The sequence below is a fragment of the Sinocyclocheilus rhinocerous genome, unplaced genomic scaffold, assembly GCF_001515625.1.
Source record: "Sinocyclocheilus rhinocerous isolate Xijiao unplaced genomic scaffold, SAMN03320098_v1.1 scaffold1294, whole genome shotgun sequence".
In the NCBI taxonomy this organism is placed as follows: Eukaryota; Metazoa; Chordata; class Actinopteri; order Cypriniformes; family Cyprinidae; genus Sinocyclocheilus; species Sinocyclocheilus rhinocerous.
Genome location: NW_015656157.1, coordinates 1,233,310 through 1,250,399, shown reverse-complemented (window position 1 = coordinate 1,250,399; position 17,090 = coordinate 1,233,310). Strand labels below are relative to the sequence as shown.

General features: G+C 40.0%; 1 protein-coding gene across 2 annotated transcripts in view; it reads right to left on the bottom strand.

Moving 5' to 3' along the window:
• Window positions 1-17,090, bottom strand: part of LOC107719571 (single-stranded DNA-binding protein 3-like) — a 74,528-nt gene that overhangs the window by 4,746 nt on the left and 52,692 nt on the right. For both annotated transcript variants that reach the window (XM_016527020.1, XM_016527021.1), the window contains exons 5-9: window positions 9,829-9,918; window positions 5,155-5,238; window positions 1,563-1,622; window positions 1,403-1,469; window positions 1,220-1,287 (exon numbers count right to left, since the gene is read on the bottom strand). In XM_016527020.1, the coding sequence (XP_016382506.1) occupies window positions 1,220-1,287; window positions 1,403-1,469; window positions 1,563-1,622; window positions 5,155-5,238; window positions 9,829-9,918 (369 nt within the window). The remainder of the gene's footprint in view (window positions 1-1,219; window positions 1,288-1,402; window positions 1,470-1,562; window positions 1,623-5,154; window positions 5,239-9,828; window positions 9,919-17,090) is intronic.

Below are 17,090 nucleotides of genomic sequence, written 5' to 3'. Positions count from 1 at the left end.
AAATAAATTATATTTTAAAGGATATTAAAATAGAAACCATTATTTTATAAATAAATATCATTTTGCAAAATTACTGTTTTTTTCTGTATTTTTGATCAAATAAATGCAGCCTTGATGAGCATAAGAGACTTCTTTAAAAAACATTACAAGTCTTACTGATCCCAAACTTTTGACCGGTAGTGTATATAGTATTTTGTTATTTCATTGATCAAAAAATGTGGCAAAATCTACTTACTATAACAATCTTTATACATTTCTTGCTTGCTTGTTTGTTTATTTATTTACTATTTACAATAAATAATGAAGAACATTACATGGATTTTTAATAGATTTATTTAGTTTTTAATAAGGCTTTATTTATATTTGGATAATAATAAATAATAAATAAAATGTATATGTTGTATCATTGTAATGCTGTTTTATTTAGTAACATACATAATATGTTATATATGGGGAATTAAATAATAAGTAATACTAAATTTCATTTAAAATATTTCTATGGCTTATTTTAATTCACGTATTTATATATTTTTAATTAGATATTAAAACAGAATATCTAATATCCAGATACATATTGTATATTAATGCACAATAAATAATAAACTAAATAAATATTTTCTATCAAAACCTTTCACTTTTATTAGATTTATGTTTAATTAGACAACATAATATTAATAGTAATAATAATAATAATGTAATTATACTTATAAATAAAGAAATAAATCTTCTATAAATATTTTCAATTATATGATTATATGTATGTTTGTATTTATTTATTTAAAGGGGTCATATGATGCTGCTAAAAATAACATTATTTTGTGTATTTGGTGTAATGAAATGTGTTTATATGCCTTCTTTCTTTGCGTGCACATTTGGGCGGTGTTATGCAAATCTTCCCACATTGTGATGTAGACATGTGGGGGCGTGTTAGAATGAGCCGTTTTAGGAGGGTGTGGTTAACTCTTAACTTTTATAAAGAATATCTCTTTGGTTTTGAGACTTTAGTGTTTGCAACTTTACAGATCTTCTTTATGCACCAAGAGCTTGTAACACTCCAAAGAGAAAGGAAAAATTGAAATCGCATCATATGACCCCTTTAAACTCATTTTATTTAGGTATGTTTACATTTCTCTTATATTTCCAGGGTTTCTATGATCATATCCTGTACAGGGTTCCCAATCTAAGCACTACTGTTTGATTGACAACAATGTCAGCCAACCTGTGGGCCCATGCCTCCCATTCCTCTGGGTGGGTTCATCCTCATCGGGCCGCCCATGTTTGGATGTCCTGATGGGGTAGAGGAAGCACAATCATTTTACAAATGCCTGAGCGACTGGAACTCTTCCATAGCAAATTTCCTCAAACACAGCTGGTTGTAAAAGTCTATGGTGCAGTGCGGTACCTTGCGGTCTGGTGGGGTCCAAACTGTTTGGCAGGAGCGGCTGTGGCCCTGGGATTCCAACGGGAGGCTGAAACCAAGAGAGAGAGCATGAAATAAGTGCCAAGCAGAGAAAACAGCAATAGCAAACTGCAGAAATGAAGGGTTGTGGGTGGGTCAGTACCTGATTTGGCATGCGGAGTGATGGGCGGGGTCCACCTGGGTACCGTGGAGACATGAAAGGCTATGGGGAGAGAGCATAGGGGCTGTCAATCAAAAGACGCCACTGCTAACCTCTCATTAGCATAACAGTAGTACTTTAAAGGGTTAGTTCAGCCAAAAATGAAAATTAGGCTGTGTTTCACTCACCTCCGATGCATCCTAGGTGTATATGACTTTCTTCTTTCAGACGAATCAAGTCGGAGTTATATCAAATAAGAGTATGATGGTGATCAAGTCCTAAAAGACGTGATGAACTATATCATAACAATGTGATGAGCTGATAAGAGAGCAGCATTGGATTGGTGGCACGTCAGTACAGGGGTGTATACGACCTGGTCCAAACCACTTAGGCATGCAGCTCACGTTATCCCCTCGAATGCTACCCCTACCTGAATGTGGAAATAAGCATCCTTTAAATCCACAGAGATAAACCAATCTCCCGGTCTGTTGTGTGAGAGGATTTGCTTTAGTGTAATCATTTTGAACGAGCGCTTCGAAAGCGCGCGATTCAGCGGTCTCAAATCCAAGATAGGGCGGAGTCCGCCGTCTTTCTTTGGCATCAGAAAATAATGACTGTAGAAGCCGCTCTCACGCTCTGCAAGGGGCACTGTCTCTACTGCGCGTTTTGCGAGAAGATTGTGTATTTCCTCTCGCAGAACTGAGGCATTCTGCTCCCGTACAGTGGACATTAACACACCATTGAAACGGGGCGGTCTGCGGAAGAACTGAAGCGTGTAGCCGTTCTTTATTGATTTCATAACCCACCCTGATACCCCTGGCAGCGTCTGCCACGCTTCTGTGAACTGTGACAGCGGGCGAGGCGGGCTGCACACCGTGACGGATAACTCGCCGTTGTAGCTTGCGCTCACTGTTGTACACGGAAGCAGCTCTGGGTGGATGACGTATGGAGGTTGGCTTTGCGCATGCGCCGCTCAGAAGTGACGCATGCGGAGAGATCGAAACAAAACAACGGTCACTAATTGGATGTACAAAACGAGGATTTGTAAAGAAGAATGTCGGAGGATTTCGATATAAGCCAAGAGGAGACTTGTTTTCCTTTGCTAAAGTAAGGAAACTTTGCTTCTTTTGATCCTGTAAACAAATGTTGGGTTTTCACGAGACGCACCGGCGCATGCGCAATGCTGACCCCATACGTCATTCCCCTGGAACTGCTTCTGTGTACAACTGTTGGCGCAAGCTAGATTCAAGTGATTATTACGTTTTGAATATGGATATTTTTCTTACAAAAACGCATTGATTCGCTACAGGAGGCCTTTGTTCACCCCTCGGAGCGGTGTGAGACACTTTTTTTTTTTGTGGAAGGGTGCTTTTTATTTCACGTCATTTGAACTGAAGGAATGCAACACCCGCTGAGTACAACGATAGAGCTTGAAAGATCAAAGACAATTTTTTATATAACTCCGACTGGATTCGTCTGAAAGAAGAAAGTCATATACACCTAGGATGCATCGGGGGTGAGTGAAACACAGCCTAATTTTTATTTTTGGGTGAACTAACCCTTTAACATACTGTATGTTGCTGTTAATTCTTCAGAAAATTAACTCTTGCTTTACTTGATAGAAATCATACTCTATACCTCTGATGTTTATATTTGATTTTCCAAAAGCGATTTATAGTATAAACAAAACAAACAAAAAAATCTTTCGGATTTATAACAAACTAAAAGAAATGTTACAGTATGTAGTGTTTGAGCTGCGCAGTACAATAGTAACCAGCAGGGGGCACAATAACACTGTATAAAAGACATCTGTTTGAGCCTAAAAAGAAAAACTCAAACATCAGTTCTCTCTACGCTGACATGGTGAGGCTTCTGCTATCAGATAGTTTAATAGAGGAAATATATGGTATTTTAAACAAGACTTCATAGCGAGAACCAAGACAGAAAGAGGATGGACATGAGAGCAGTAAGACTGAACATCATTCTAACCAGACGGGAAGCGACAAGTTACAGCAACAAGTCATTTGTCTATCCACACTGAAAGCACAAACACTGCCCGATGCCACATGATCACAGTAAAATAAGAACATATTTCAGGTTTCATACACAGTTACGAGGCACTGGATTTTTAACCAGAGAGTTCGCTGTGGTTGACGTCATCCAGTGCAACATCATCAAAATAAAAATGATCTATCGCTCAAAGCTTTATTACATCACAGAGTAATAAGTCATTTTCTTAGGGGTTTGATCCAACAACCTTTAGGATTGACCTGCTTGTTCAAACTTCATTGTTTCAGCAAGTTTGTGTATTCGGAAGGGTGCGTTGGTGTTTGCGAATTTGTGTTAGAGTGCCTGTGTCTATGCTTGCATGTGTAAACGCAAGAGCATGTTTGTGTGTTCGTGCATGTTGCATTATTAATAGGATATTGATGGACTATGAAGGACTGAGTGCAGGGTGTAGGGAGGGACCAGGTCTGCAGAGTCCCGGGCTAGATGAACTTCCACTCCTCACGGGCCGGGCCACAGCCTGCATTATTTATTCGGCAACATCGTCACTGTCAGCGAGGAATATGTGTGTGCATTTGTGTGTGTTTTCAGAGAGAACAGAGAATGAAGTAATGTACTGCTTTGTGCTCTATCTAGGGAAGGGTCACGATAGTCAACCAGTTGTCCAACAATGTAACTGACTAGATTAGATTTTTCTTAGATTTTATCCTTCAAATAAGTATTAATATAATATCATATCATATAATATAATACACAGGTGCATCTCAATAAATTAGAATGTCGTGGAAAAGTTCATTTATTATTCAACTCAAATTGTGAAACTCATGTATTAAATAAATTCAATGCACACAGACTGAAGTAGTTGGTTTTATTTTATTGGTTTTTGTTAAATGTGAGCCAAAATCATCACAATTAAAAGAACCAAAGACTTAAACTACTTCAGTCTGTGTGCACTGAATTTATTTAATACACGAGTTTCACAATTTGAGTTGAATTACTGAAATAAATGAACTTTTCCACGACATTCTAATTTATTGAGATGCACCTGTACATATTTGATATATACCTTACTTAGATTTAATAATTTAATCATTCCTGTAGCTCAAGAAACACCAAAATCATGGGTTTGATTCCCAGGGAATTTATGAACTGATAAATTGTATACTTTGAATGCAAGTCGCTTAGAATAATCTATTCTTGTATTAAAATAGTCTAATCTAATCTAATGATAATTATATCAATAATAATTATTTAATTATTATAATTATGGTACCAACTCTAAAGTCATAGGTTCGATTCCCATTAACTGATAAACTGTATACCTTGAATGCAATATAGGTTGCATTGGATAAAAGCTTCTGCCAAATGTGTAAAATGTAAATAAAGGGTCAAGAAGCAGACTTTTTCCAGAAATAAAGGTGGTCAGTTTTGGGAATGAATGAAAGAAAAGAAGAATAAAGGTGTGAAGACGGAAAGGGTGAATTGAAAGCTGCGCCACAGTTGCTCCTTAAATTTTATACTACACTTGTGTCTATTCCACAGGTTATGTGTGAGAAAGTACAAGAAAACAGGGGGACGAGGGTCTTACCTGGCCGTGCGGCCCCATCATGGGGTTGTTGGGGTTGTGTGGAGGGGGCTGTGAGTGTGGTGATGGTTGTGACCCGGGTGGGCCCTGAGAAAGGGACGAAAAAGAGAAAAATTAAGAGATATAACACTTGAAAACCTACAAACATGCCATTCAATTGGTCTTTGCTGAAGCTGGTTGACCAACAAAGTCTCACTGTTTAAGGAAGTTTAAGAAAAAGCTGATGATTCCAATGGTCTCTAATAACAATCCAGCCTAGGTTAGTAATAAATCTACCCTCTATTCCCCAGCCAAGGACATCTCCTACAGGGCTGGGCAGCTGCTGAACCCCATAACAGAGCTCCACCACAAGGCCTCCTCCTTGTCTCTCAATGGAGTCCATTATGGGTAAGTTTGAGAGGTATATGGCCTATACCGAGATGCCTGTTCCTGCACCACATCCCTGTAGAGTGACTGAGGAACAACTTGGGCTGGATTGTGTGTGTGTGTGTGTGTCTTGGTTGAGGAGGGGGGTGTTTGTTAAATGAAGCAATTAATAAAATCATTTTCTACCCAGCTAAGGAGATAACGGCTTGGCACCGAACTACAAGCCCATCAAGAGCAGCCCCTCCCACCGAGAAAGGGAACAGCACATAGTATTCCTAGCGGGACAGTGGCATAGAGGACAGCAGCAACCACAAGTCCAAGTGTTTCGGGGAAGCAATGCCGCTTCCTGACCGAAAGGGGGCAATGTGTAGCTACTTGCCTTGTGACTGCCGGGACACAAAGTACCAAGCAAAACAAAGCATGGAACAGCAACACAACGCATATTTCATTGTTGTCTCTGTGTACATTACGAAAAAAAATTACAACCACTTCTTTGGCAAATGCCATGGGATTGTGCAATTCATGTTTTTGAGGGTGTGCTGCTTCAGAAGGATGGTTTTCACTAGTCTTGGGAGTAATTATTCTGATAAGTGCAGCTGCTACAGAATCTGTCACAAACCGAGACGATAAATGCAATGTGTCGTACCATACAGGATCTAAACGTCATCAAAAAGCTCTAGTTGTCAAAAATGTCAAGAAATCTTGCAAACATGCGCGTAGCAGAGAGGTAATTTGACTTTAAAGTCACACCAATTGATGCAACCAATTAATTATTTAGATTTCTGTGCAAAGAGTACAACTGTCAGGAAATCTGTCACAAACCGTGACAATTACATGCCAAACGTGATCTAGATGTTGACAAAGACACCTCTAGCTGACGAACAGGTCAATATAAGGTACTTTGACCTCAGAAGTAACTGAAAATGATGCAAACTCAATCAAAACCATCCGTAAGGCTACAACTTGGGAAGAAAGAAAACATGAACCAAAATAGAAAGTATATTGAGATTTGTTTGAGTATTGGGACATTCCCATGTCAACAGGACTACAACGCTGTACAGTGCTGGACCTATTTCAATGTCCCAGGACTCCTACACCTCGCAGAAGTATAAACACGATCCTCCAGTCATTTTAACCTTGACGGAACCCTCCCTCTCTAGAGTCTGTCAGTCTTTCACTTTTCTCAGTGTTCTGTTGGTTTTCAAGAGGTTTTTGTGGGAGAAGGGCTGATGAAATTCTCCCACCTTCTTCCCTCAAAACAAACCCATCCATTTCAGATGTTTCCAGCTAAACTTGAAACTATTTCTCTTTTTTTTGCTCCTTGACTTCGCTCCCTCCCTGCCTCCCCCTTGCTAGTCTGTCCTCCCAAGAGGAGCTGGTGCAGTGGAGTTTCGACGTGAAGATTATTGAAGAAGCCGACCCATGCAATGAGGGGAATAAAAAAAAGAAGAAGAAATCATATGAAATTTCCAAGATCTGGGCCAGACGCCAGCGCGCAAGCTTTGTGTTTCTCTCCCTAAACTCTCTTCCTTCGCTCTCCGTCTCTCTGCAGGAGGTTGCTGGGACTCTGGGCCTGCGAGGTACAGATTAGGAGAGTCTAGAGAGAGGGTGTACATGAGGGTTTAGCCCTCTTCACCTTCGTCCCCGTCTCGCAGGACCACGCAGATCACACAGCAGCTACTGCGGTCGCATGTGTTAATTATCACCACTGCATCTGGAGCTGCGCTGAAGACATGGCTGCATAGCTCCACTACCAAAATGCTTTTTCAACTTAACTGCAACAGTGTACTGCTCACTAGAGTACCAGTATATCTTATAGAATTGTTTTTGTCCCTCCTTTTTTGCTGGACATGACTGGACAACATGCAATTCGGCAAGTTAGTCATGTATTTATTCAATAAATGCTATTCAGATTTAGGGAGTTCTTCATTAGAACGTCCCAAACTGATAACTTGGATGTTTGTTTGACTTTTTGACTGAATCACAAAAAGTTTTCTGAGATATATGTGCACTTATGACCAACAAAGAAATAATTAGAGAAATAAAAGAAGAACAACAAACCAAAAGACATGCAAAGAAGGAGACAAAGCACAGATGTCCGCCTTTCGAAACAACAAAGTTAGGATTCTGTTTGCAGAACCAGCATGGATCACAACCTGTTCCAATCGCAATTCTATTAAAAACAGCTACAAAAAGAGCAGCTCCAATTATTAGCACAACTGTGTCCAGCAGTCGTGGCCGACGCAAGTGGGAGGGAGCAGCAGTTAGCTCTTGAGAGGTGTGAAAGAGTGATATACTGGCCACTAAGATATATGCCAAGATATAATTGGTGTCACCAGACCACAGCAGCCGCTGGTCGCGTGGAATCGGGGAGCGTACAAGGAACGCACGTGGGCCTGGAGGAGCCTTTCTTTTTGCAATTGTTGCCACATTGCCATCTTCTCTTCCTTCATCTTTCATTCTTTCATTTTCTGTCTTCACTCTCTCCATGCCTCTCTTCTGCCATGCCCTGGGCTGCTACCAAGAGGGAATTACTGCAGTGGAGCACAAAGTCCTCCCTCTTCCTCCCTTTCTTAGTTTTCTCTCTCTTTCTCTCTCGCTCTTATGCACACAGGCACTATTTATAGAATGCAATGTCACTCACCAACAGTCAGATTGCTCCCTGCTCTGAACACGGCTCATACAACATTAACACTCTCCTCCTCGACTCAAAGACCATGTCAGGGTTCTATCTGCCAATCCATGTGATGCTCTACCTGATGCTCATCTCAGCATCTACTGCTTTATAGGATGCTCTATCAGCTATTCTACCTGACAATCTGCAACAATCTGAAAGCATTATTCTCTCTGCCACTCTGGTGTTATACTTGATTACAGGATGCTCTATCAGCCACTCTATCTACTCTATTGGATGCTCTAACCTATCTAATGTTCAATTTGCTGTATTGGATCTTCTCATCTCATTGACTCCATTGGATCCTCTATCTGCAGCTCTGTCAGGTGCTTTATCAGATGTTCCATCTAATCTATCAGATGTTCAACAAGATGTTAAATACACTATCAGATTTTCGATCTAATGAATCTTGTTACATATACACTCTATGGGATGCTCTATCTGCCACTCTTTCCTTATCTTCTATCTGACATTCCATCTACTCTTTTGGATGCTCTATCTAACCTATTGATATTCATCTCTGTCAAAGTATCTCATTGACTCCATTGGGTCCTCTATCTGCTGCTCTATCAGGTGCTCTGATCTTCTATCTACTCTATCAGAGTTAGATGTTCCATTTAATGGAAGATGTTCCATATTCCATCTAATCTACCCGATGTTTGACAAGATTTTAAATACACTGTATCAGTTTTTCTATCTAATGAATCTAATGGTATACATACACTCTGCACCGCCTCTTCTATCTCATATCTTATCTTTTATTGACTCTACTGGATCCTCTATCTATTCTACTGGAAGCTTCATCTGATGTTCGACAGTAAATCCACTGTATCAGATTTTTATTATCTAATGAATCTTGGATATATACTCCATCTGCCCTGCTATCCACTGCACCTGATGATCGATCAAACATATCTTATATTCTACTAGATGTTAAATCCTTTGAAGTTAGAAGCAAATATAGAATATAGAGATGCAATTTGTATATGACTTGAATTAAAAAAACTGAAATTAATTGATATAATAGCTTGATTAAGTGGCTTACATAAGTTGGACTCAGGGTTATGATAAAAGATAATGTTTGACTAACAGAATTTGTCTTCCACAGGTAGTGTGTGTTTATTTAGGAAGGTGACTAGTTTTGTCTAACTATAAATAGCTCAATAAAGATCACTATGGCAGAGGAACTCCCACAGGCACCTTGACTTTGGGAACTATGCCCCAAAGCATTTCCCCAAATCCCAGCCTTGAATTTAAAATACAAAGATATGTTGTTAGATATGTTTTGCCAAAGAGCTACAACCAAGCACGCATGTTTTTACCCATTTTGGCCTTAGGGATTAAACTGTCGAGACATTCACACTGATCTCAGATCAGGGGCCATGACTCTCTGTTTGTGTCAGTGTGAGTTGCTACTGTACTGAACTACTAATTCAGACACGCAAAATGGAAATGAATGGAAATACGGAGAGGGAGAGATAGCGGGAAAGAAACATCTGGACAGGGATTAAAAGAACTAAAGGGGGTTAGTGAAAGGAGGGGTGGGGAGAGGGACAGAAAAAATGGTAAAAGCTTAATGCACAGGGTTAAAGGAGGAGGTTGAATGGGAGGATGGGGGAGGAGAGAGCAGCTCTTACTTGAAAGAAGCCGGGAGGCATGGGTCCACCTGGCATACCGTCATTGGGCGGCATGTTGCCCATCACAGGACTGGGAGCTGCTGCCGCACTCTGAAACAGAGAAGCAAGCAAAGCCTGGTCAGAAAATAAATTCTAAAAATAGTAAAAAATTCCAAACCAAATTCCACCTTTTAGCCATTCAAACTATTCATTTAAAGTTTGTATGTATTATAGAATACATTAAATAATTTCACTTTTTCCAATGACAATTCCATAATACAACAACATAAAAGTAGAATCTCTCGTCACATATGTGAGCAGTTGTTTAGGTTGAAGCCTGGGTCCCCCACACCCCAGACAAAGCCAAACTCAGCCGTGTCTTTCCCATGACGATAAAGAAGGGGTAGACAGGGATTACACACGACCCAGCGCCCCCTCCTCCACCCTGTAATCAGATCCCTTGCTCTCGTTTGGGTGGAGGAGGGTAAATCGCCTCAGTGCCGCTGACCTTAATAGCCCAGACACTCACCGCTGACCCTGAGAGGGCAAAGGGCACTGTTCCATGCACCAACATCCACAGACATAGGTACATGATTATCTCTGTCTTTAGCTCTCACACATATGTAGTAGCAAATTAAGCCCTAAAGCCACATACACACATAAACATACACATTCAAGATCACATATAGTCACACACACCAAAAGGATAGACAAGTCGACCTGTAAATCGAAAGACTAAAATTCCTTCAAGGCTTCATCCCACCATCACCTAAGTTTGAGAGCCAAGAAATGGTTCCGTTTTAAATGTTTTAAATGACTTCGGGTTCCGTTAACAGTTTTCAAATGTCTCAAAATGAACATTTTTAGAGAATAGAGGCCTGTTCAGACCAAGAACTATAAATATAAAGATAACTATAAAGATATACATTAGCATTCACACCAATAGACAATAAAGTTGTGTTTATTATAACTGTGCTGCATTTTTGTCATTTGCCACTTGAAATGCTCATGCTTTTTAAAATTGGATAGATTCTGATATGCTGTCAATGTTTTCATTGTTCATAAGCTGGAAAAAAAAAAGTTGCGGTGATTCCAATGATAACGCTGCTCTGTGCTGTTATTATAATAGTTGTGGTGTGGAATTCTATATTCTCATAGAGTTAGAATGATTATTAATACTTTATAGTTATCGTTATAGTATCATCCTAGATGTGAACAACTTACATTTTGTCTGTTTCTTACACAAAAGTTTCGTATAGCTACAGTAAACTTGGAATATAGAGCTTAAGTCGTATGGACTACTTTTAAGTCTTTGTTCCCTATATGCAGCATGAACAATTGAAAATTTCTGCATTTCTGTTCCATGGAATAAAGGCACATAGGTTTGGAACTAAATGAAGGTGAGTAAGTGACAGAATTTTCTTTTTTTTACATGAACTATCCCTTAAAGACACTGTCGCAAACATGACAAATCACAAGCAGCAGCAACAACCACCACAGAAACTCCACAGATTTTCATATAATCTATATACAAGGACGCACTTTCTCATAAATGAGGTAAGAAAAAGGGGCCGGAGGCTGGCGCTGGACAGATAACAGGTGAGGTATGGCCAGGCACCGTGTTTGCATGCAGTGGAGGGATTGGCGAGTGTGTTTGGTTAAGGAGAGGGAGGGGCTGAGTGACAGATCGGGCCGGTGAGATTTTGTTTACACAGTGGCTGGTGTAGGTTTAACCAGCACAATGGCTCCAACAGCATATAAACGACTGAAAATACAGAAGGTGTGCAGATGAATAATTTAATTAAAACAGAGATGAACTAAAAGAAAATCACTGGCCAGAATGACCAGCGGCCCATCAGCGGGAACAGGAGTCATTGGTAGCTCACACACACATTCGCACGCAGCGTGACTCCGCTTCACTCAGGTAGAGCGGCAGAGGGCCCAATCGGCTTGTTGCCATGACAACCCAGACCTTGGCTCTCCCGCTCTCCGGTGCCCATTAAAACCCTCAGGCCGTCAATCACTTGCCCGGCCAGGGAGCGAAAGAGAGGGAGTGCGAGAGAAAGAGGGGAGAATGAAGATGGAGTTTAAAGGAGCCTGTGGATTTTGATAGGCCTGGCTGTTTGCTACTGCTATCTCTCTCCCTCTCGACCCCATAAACAGACACATTCCAGTTCCTGTTAACCCTTCTCATACCATGCTTTGCATGTTTGTCCTGCCCTCTTCCCTTAAAGCAAAAACATTATACATGAACGGATCTTTCCAAAGGTTTTGACCATTAAGGCTCATTCACGTTTAACCATTGTTTGAGTAGGAATTTTGCGTGAGGGGGAAAAGATTTTCCCAAACAGATTTCGCAACGGGTTCAAGATGGTCACACAGATTTGACAATGGAGGGTTTTTTGCCCACAAGATTTTGCCGAAATTTCGCTTGTGACAAAAAACAAAACAAAACAAAAAAACCCCTGAAAAAGTCAGCCTATAATATTTGTTTAATATACATTTTCAAGCAAATTTTAACAAAACTGCGACTTTTGTCCTCAGATTTCAGTTGTGCTTTAACATTCAAAATTTCATAAAATTAAAAAAAAAACATTCTATGACAATTTTCTTAACTAAAATCAAAATTACATTACATTAATAAGAAACAATATACACAATGCATATACACACGCACATATATTTATATATACCCAAAATAATGATATATATATATATATATATATATATATTCTTAAAGCATCCTACACTGCCAACAACATGTACATCCTTATTTTGGGTACATTATTGATTGTATAACATCAGAAAGAAAGCAGATCATAGATTTAGCAATAAATGTACCTAATTAATTATTAATAATCCACGAGTAATATTGGTGGCCTATACATTCACCTAACATCCACACACACACACACACACACACACACACATAACACTGTCCAAACCCTCTGAAGTAATTAGCCACTGCTGTTTTAATTATCAGTATCAATCGTGGGGCTAGGCTGGGCAGCAGACGGCGGGGGAAAGGCTTAATCTGGGCATCGATCTGGAGCAGGGATCCAGGATGAGGAATGGATCCTACCTTATCTGTGCTCAGACGAGCAGGGTAACCCAGATCACCAGCCGACAAACACAAGCACATGTACTCTGGTAACAAGCAGTCACTGGCTACTCAGCACATGCTGAAAGAGCGATACAGTGGCATGGAAAAGCATGAAAGTTTAATCTGTAAGCATGAATCTCGACTTAACACAATAATAGTATATACAATATAGTATTTTTTAAACATTAGACAAAATTACATAAAAAATTATATTAAATTAAAATCTTTACATTAATATGTTAATCTCTATATAACAGTACATTGATTTGAGCGGACTGAATAGTACTAGAATAGAGATTTGACTGAAATTTCATTATTTTGACATCACTAGTCCAAATGTGATTTTTTTTAAACATCCCCCAAATAAAAATCCAAGATATCAGCGTTCTTCTAACTTACTGCATTTCAACACACTCATTGCCTCCTCCGCTCTTTCTCCCAACATCCCCCATTTCCAATAACTCTGTCAGTGAAGTAGACTCTATAAAGATTAGCCAGTGAGGACTGGCAGCCATAATCAGCCGTGCTGGCTGACAGATGTGCCTTTTAATCAATGGGGCGCTGGGACGGCAATCTACACTGTGTAACATAGGGAAGCTACTATGACGAGGGGTCTCTCTCTCCATTGCTCCCTCGCTTTCCCTCCCATGGCGTCAACAGCTGTTGTATCAATCAGGTGAATTAATTACCAGTAAACAAATCTGCTGAGGAAACCCCTCATGTACACCCCCACCCCACAAACACACACACACACATTCACACACATACTACATTCCCAGAACCCCCTTGCTTTCTCAATCTCAGTGGCCCACAATTATGCTTGCTCAAGGGCCTAATCATAAGCCATGTACAGAGACAAGCGTGTTAATGTGTGTGTGGACAGGTGGAGAGAAAGTTTCCCGCCCAGAACACCTTCTGAAATGCTGAAGCAGCAGTATAACTGTGAAACATGGAAAAACAGACAGACGAATAGACACGACAGCTATGCGTAGCTCGGCTCCACCTGTTATTTACATTAGCCATTACACTACCACACTAATGTACTGTACTGAACAACACTGAGCCAAAAAGCTAATGTGGCCTTGATTAGGTCTTGATAGATTGGAAAAATAAAAGAATTCAAAACTGCAAAGAAGCCATCATGCCCAAAGTTAATGCAAATAGGATTAGCTTACATGTAAATTAAAGCGAGACAGACAGCAGCAACACAGCATTGGGATACGACACATGCTGTGTGCCGCTGGGCATGACCCTGTTTGCCACCTTATTGGCCGTGTCAGGTATTTCACAATGGCCTCACTCATACAAAAACACTGTAATAAGCTCCAAACCACTACGAGAAAACAAGGTCTATGAGGAAATATGGCATTCATAAACTACACAGATGTATGTTTTAATAAAAATGAAATTCAGAGTTCTGGCATCACTCTTTATTTATTCGTTCATAGTAACAACCAAGTAAACCCAAAAAGATACCATGCATCAACACCTTTCTATAGGTAACATCTTCAATTTCAAACATCATATGTCAGTTATTTTCATGTCAACTTGAGGCCAATGCACAGTGCTAAACATCTAGAGATAAGACGGAGAGAAGAATGTCTCATTCTAAGTGCAGACATGTTTAGAAACGTCTAAAAACGAGACTGATAGATGTAAGGGGGCGGGAGGTTGGATAGGATGTAGGAAGGTTTTAATGCCAGTGTTACAATCCTATTTCTAATGTGAAACATGTAAGGCGGTCATATTACAATCCATACATTGCAAGAATGGTTGGCGGGAAGGGCGTTCCCATTGGGACCATTGATGTTGCCTGCTGAAAAGTGGAGTTTCCCATCTCTCCCTCCCTTTCTTTCTCTCTGCTTTCCTTTCTCTTCAAGTATGCCCTCTAAGCAGGCAGAATCATTCTATTTGGAAAGAGTCTCTGGAGTTCCCACTACAGGGTAAAGGAGCTTAGCATACTAGGCCTATATTTAACATTCACGGAGTCTGAACGCTGGGAAAGAGTAGGAAACCTAGCGGGCTGTGGGTACCCAAGAGGAGCTGGAAGTACAAGGAAAAAGAGAGGGCCCTCGGTCCTGCCAGACAGGGGCTTGAAGAAGGGAAAACTCAAACATTCCTTAGACAATGAAGGGTCTGTAGCACTGGACCTTTGCGCTTGAGGCACCAACAAAAAAGAAACACAATGAAGGACAAAAACTATGAGCAGGTTGAATTCCTAGATGAAAAATGATAAGAAGAAACAGAAGAATTAAGATGTGGTGGCAAAAATAACGTTAACAAGAACACGAAGTCTAGGCAAATGAAAAGCAGACATAACACATCAAGTGCCCAAACAAGTTTCTCCGTTCTTCAAGCTTCAGCCTGGTTAAAGTGGCTTTGGGTTCCTCAGATGTCCAAATCCACAATCCCTTTATGTAGATCGTGAGTGAAACCACTGAAACTGAGTCAGCCAACTTGAAACGGGCAGTGGCCAACAGTGGTCAGCCCACCCAGTGGTCAAATCTGGCTTCCATCTACAACAACTCAAGTTCTTTACTTCCACAGAAAGTTATAAAACTGTCAATAGATGCGGTAGCATTAATGCTCTTAAATATCCTCTTAAGGGATTAACCCTCTAAGAGCCAAAGTCGCAAAATTGCGACAAGACGTCATACTTAAAGGGTTAGTTCACCCAAAAATAAAAATTAGGCTGTGTTTTACTCACCCCCGATGCATCCTAGGTGTATATGACTTTCTTCTTTCAGACGAATCCAGTCGGAGTTTTATTAAAAATTGTCTTTGATCTTTCAAGCTCTATCGTTGTACTCAGCGGGTGTTGCATTCCTTCTGTCCAAAAGACGTGAAATAAAAAGCACCCTTCCACAAAAAAAGTGTCTCACACGGCTCCGGGGGGGTGAACAAAGGCCTCCTGTAGCGAATCAATGCGTTTTTGTAAGAAAAATATCCATATTCAAAACGTAATAATCACTTGAATCTAGCTTGCGCTCACTGTTGTAAAATGGAAGCAGTTTCGGGGAAATTACGTATGAGGTCAGCTTTGCGCATGCGCGGCTCAGAAGTGACGCACGCGGAGAGATCGAAACAAAACAACGGTCACTAATTAGAAGTACAAAACGAGGATTTGTAAAGAAGAATGTCGGAAGATTTCGATATAAGCCAAGAGGAGAGTTGTTTTTCTTTGCTAAAATAAGGAAACTTTGCTTCTTTTGATCCTGTAAACAAACGTTGGTTTTCAAAGACAATTTTTTATATAACTCCGACTGGATTCGTCTGAAAGAAGAAAGTCATATACACCTAGGATGCATCGGGGGTGAGTAAAACACAGCCTAATTTTTATTTTTGGGTGAACTAACCCTTTAATAAAATAGGCTGTAGATCCTAATATGGTGTAATATCTCATTTGTATTCCCTACCACTAGATGGCAGACATGTAGTACTTCAATTCTAGACCAAAATGATGTCATGTTCCTATTCAAAGTGTTCGAGGAAATAGAGGAAATAGCAAGTGAGCTATCGTGTCATTGATGCGGAAGCAATTCAGTTCAGAGTGTCCGAGTAAATTGTGAGATTTGTGAGAGAAAATCGCCAAATGGCTAATAAAAAGTTGTACCGTGAGGATGTGTCTATAGAAACCTTAGGGAATCAGCCAAATTAATTTTTACTTTGTTTATTTAGTTTTTCTTTTTACCCAATGAACATAAGGATACTGATAAACACAGGGCACATGCATTTTCACTTCTTCTTCTTCTTCAGGTCACAGCTGACCTGAGACTCTGGTTTTCTCTGTCTTCTTTGAAGCTCCCTATGAAATAACAAGAGAGAAAATACTGTCAAATTCAACAGTATAATTAATTAACATAAATCTGATACTTTAACCTGTTAACTTGCGTACCTATATTTTAATCTCTTTAACCTATAGTTGCGCCGGCGCCAATGAAGTCATGCAGTTAACGCGCTTCTAATTCAGTATTAATGTGCACCCAGAACGACCGCAGATGAGGCATTAAGTGCATGGCACTGCGACCAACTTTACAGAGTTTAATGTGGTCGCTCAGTTTTTCTAGATCAGTTTTAATCGTGTAATAGATTTGAACAAAGAAATCAATTGCTACACAAAGGCAGTATTGGCCATGACTTGATTGCAAATACAAATACAAAAATTAGACGAGTAAAGAAA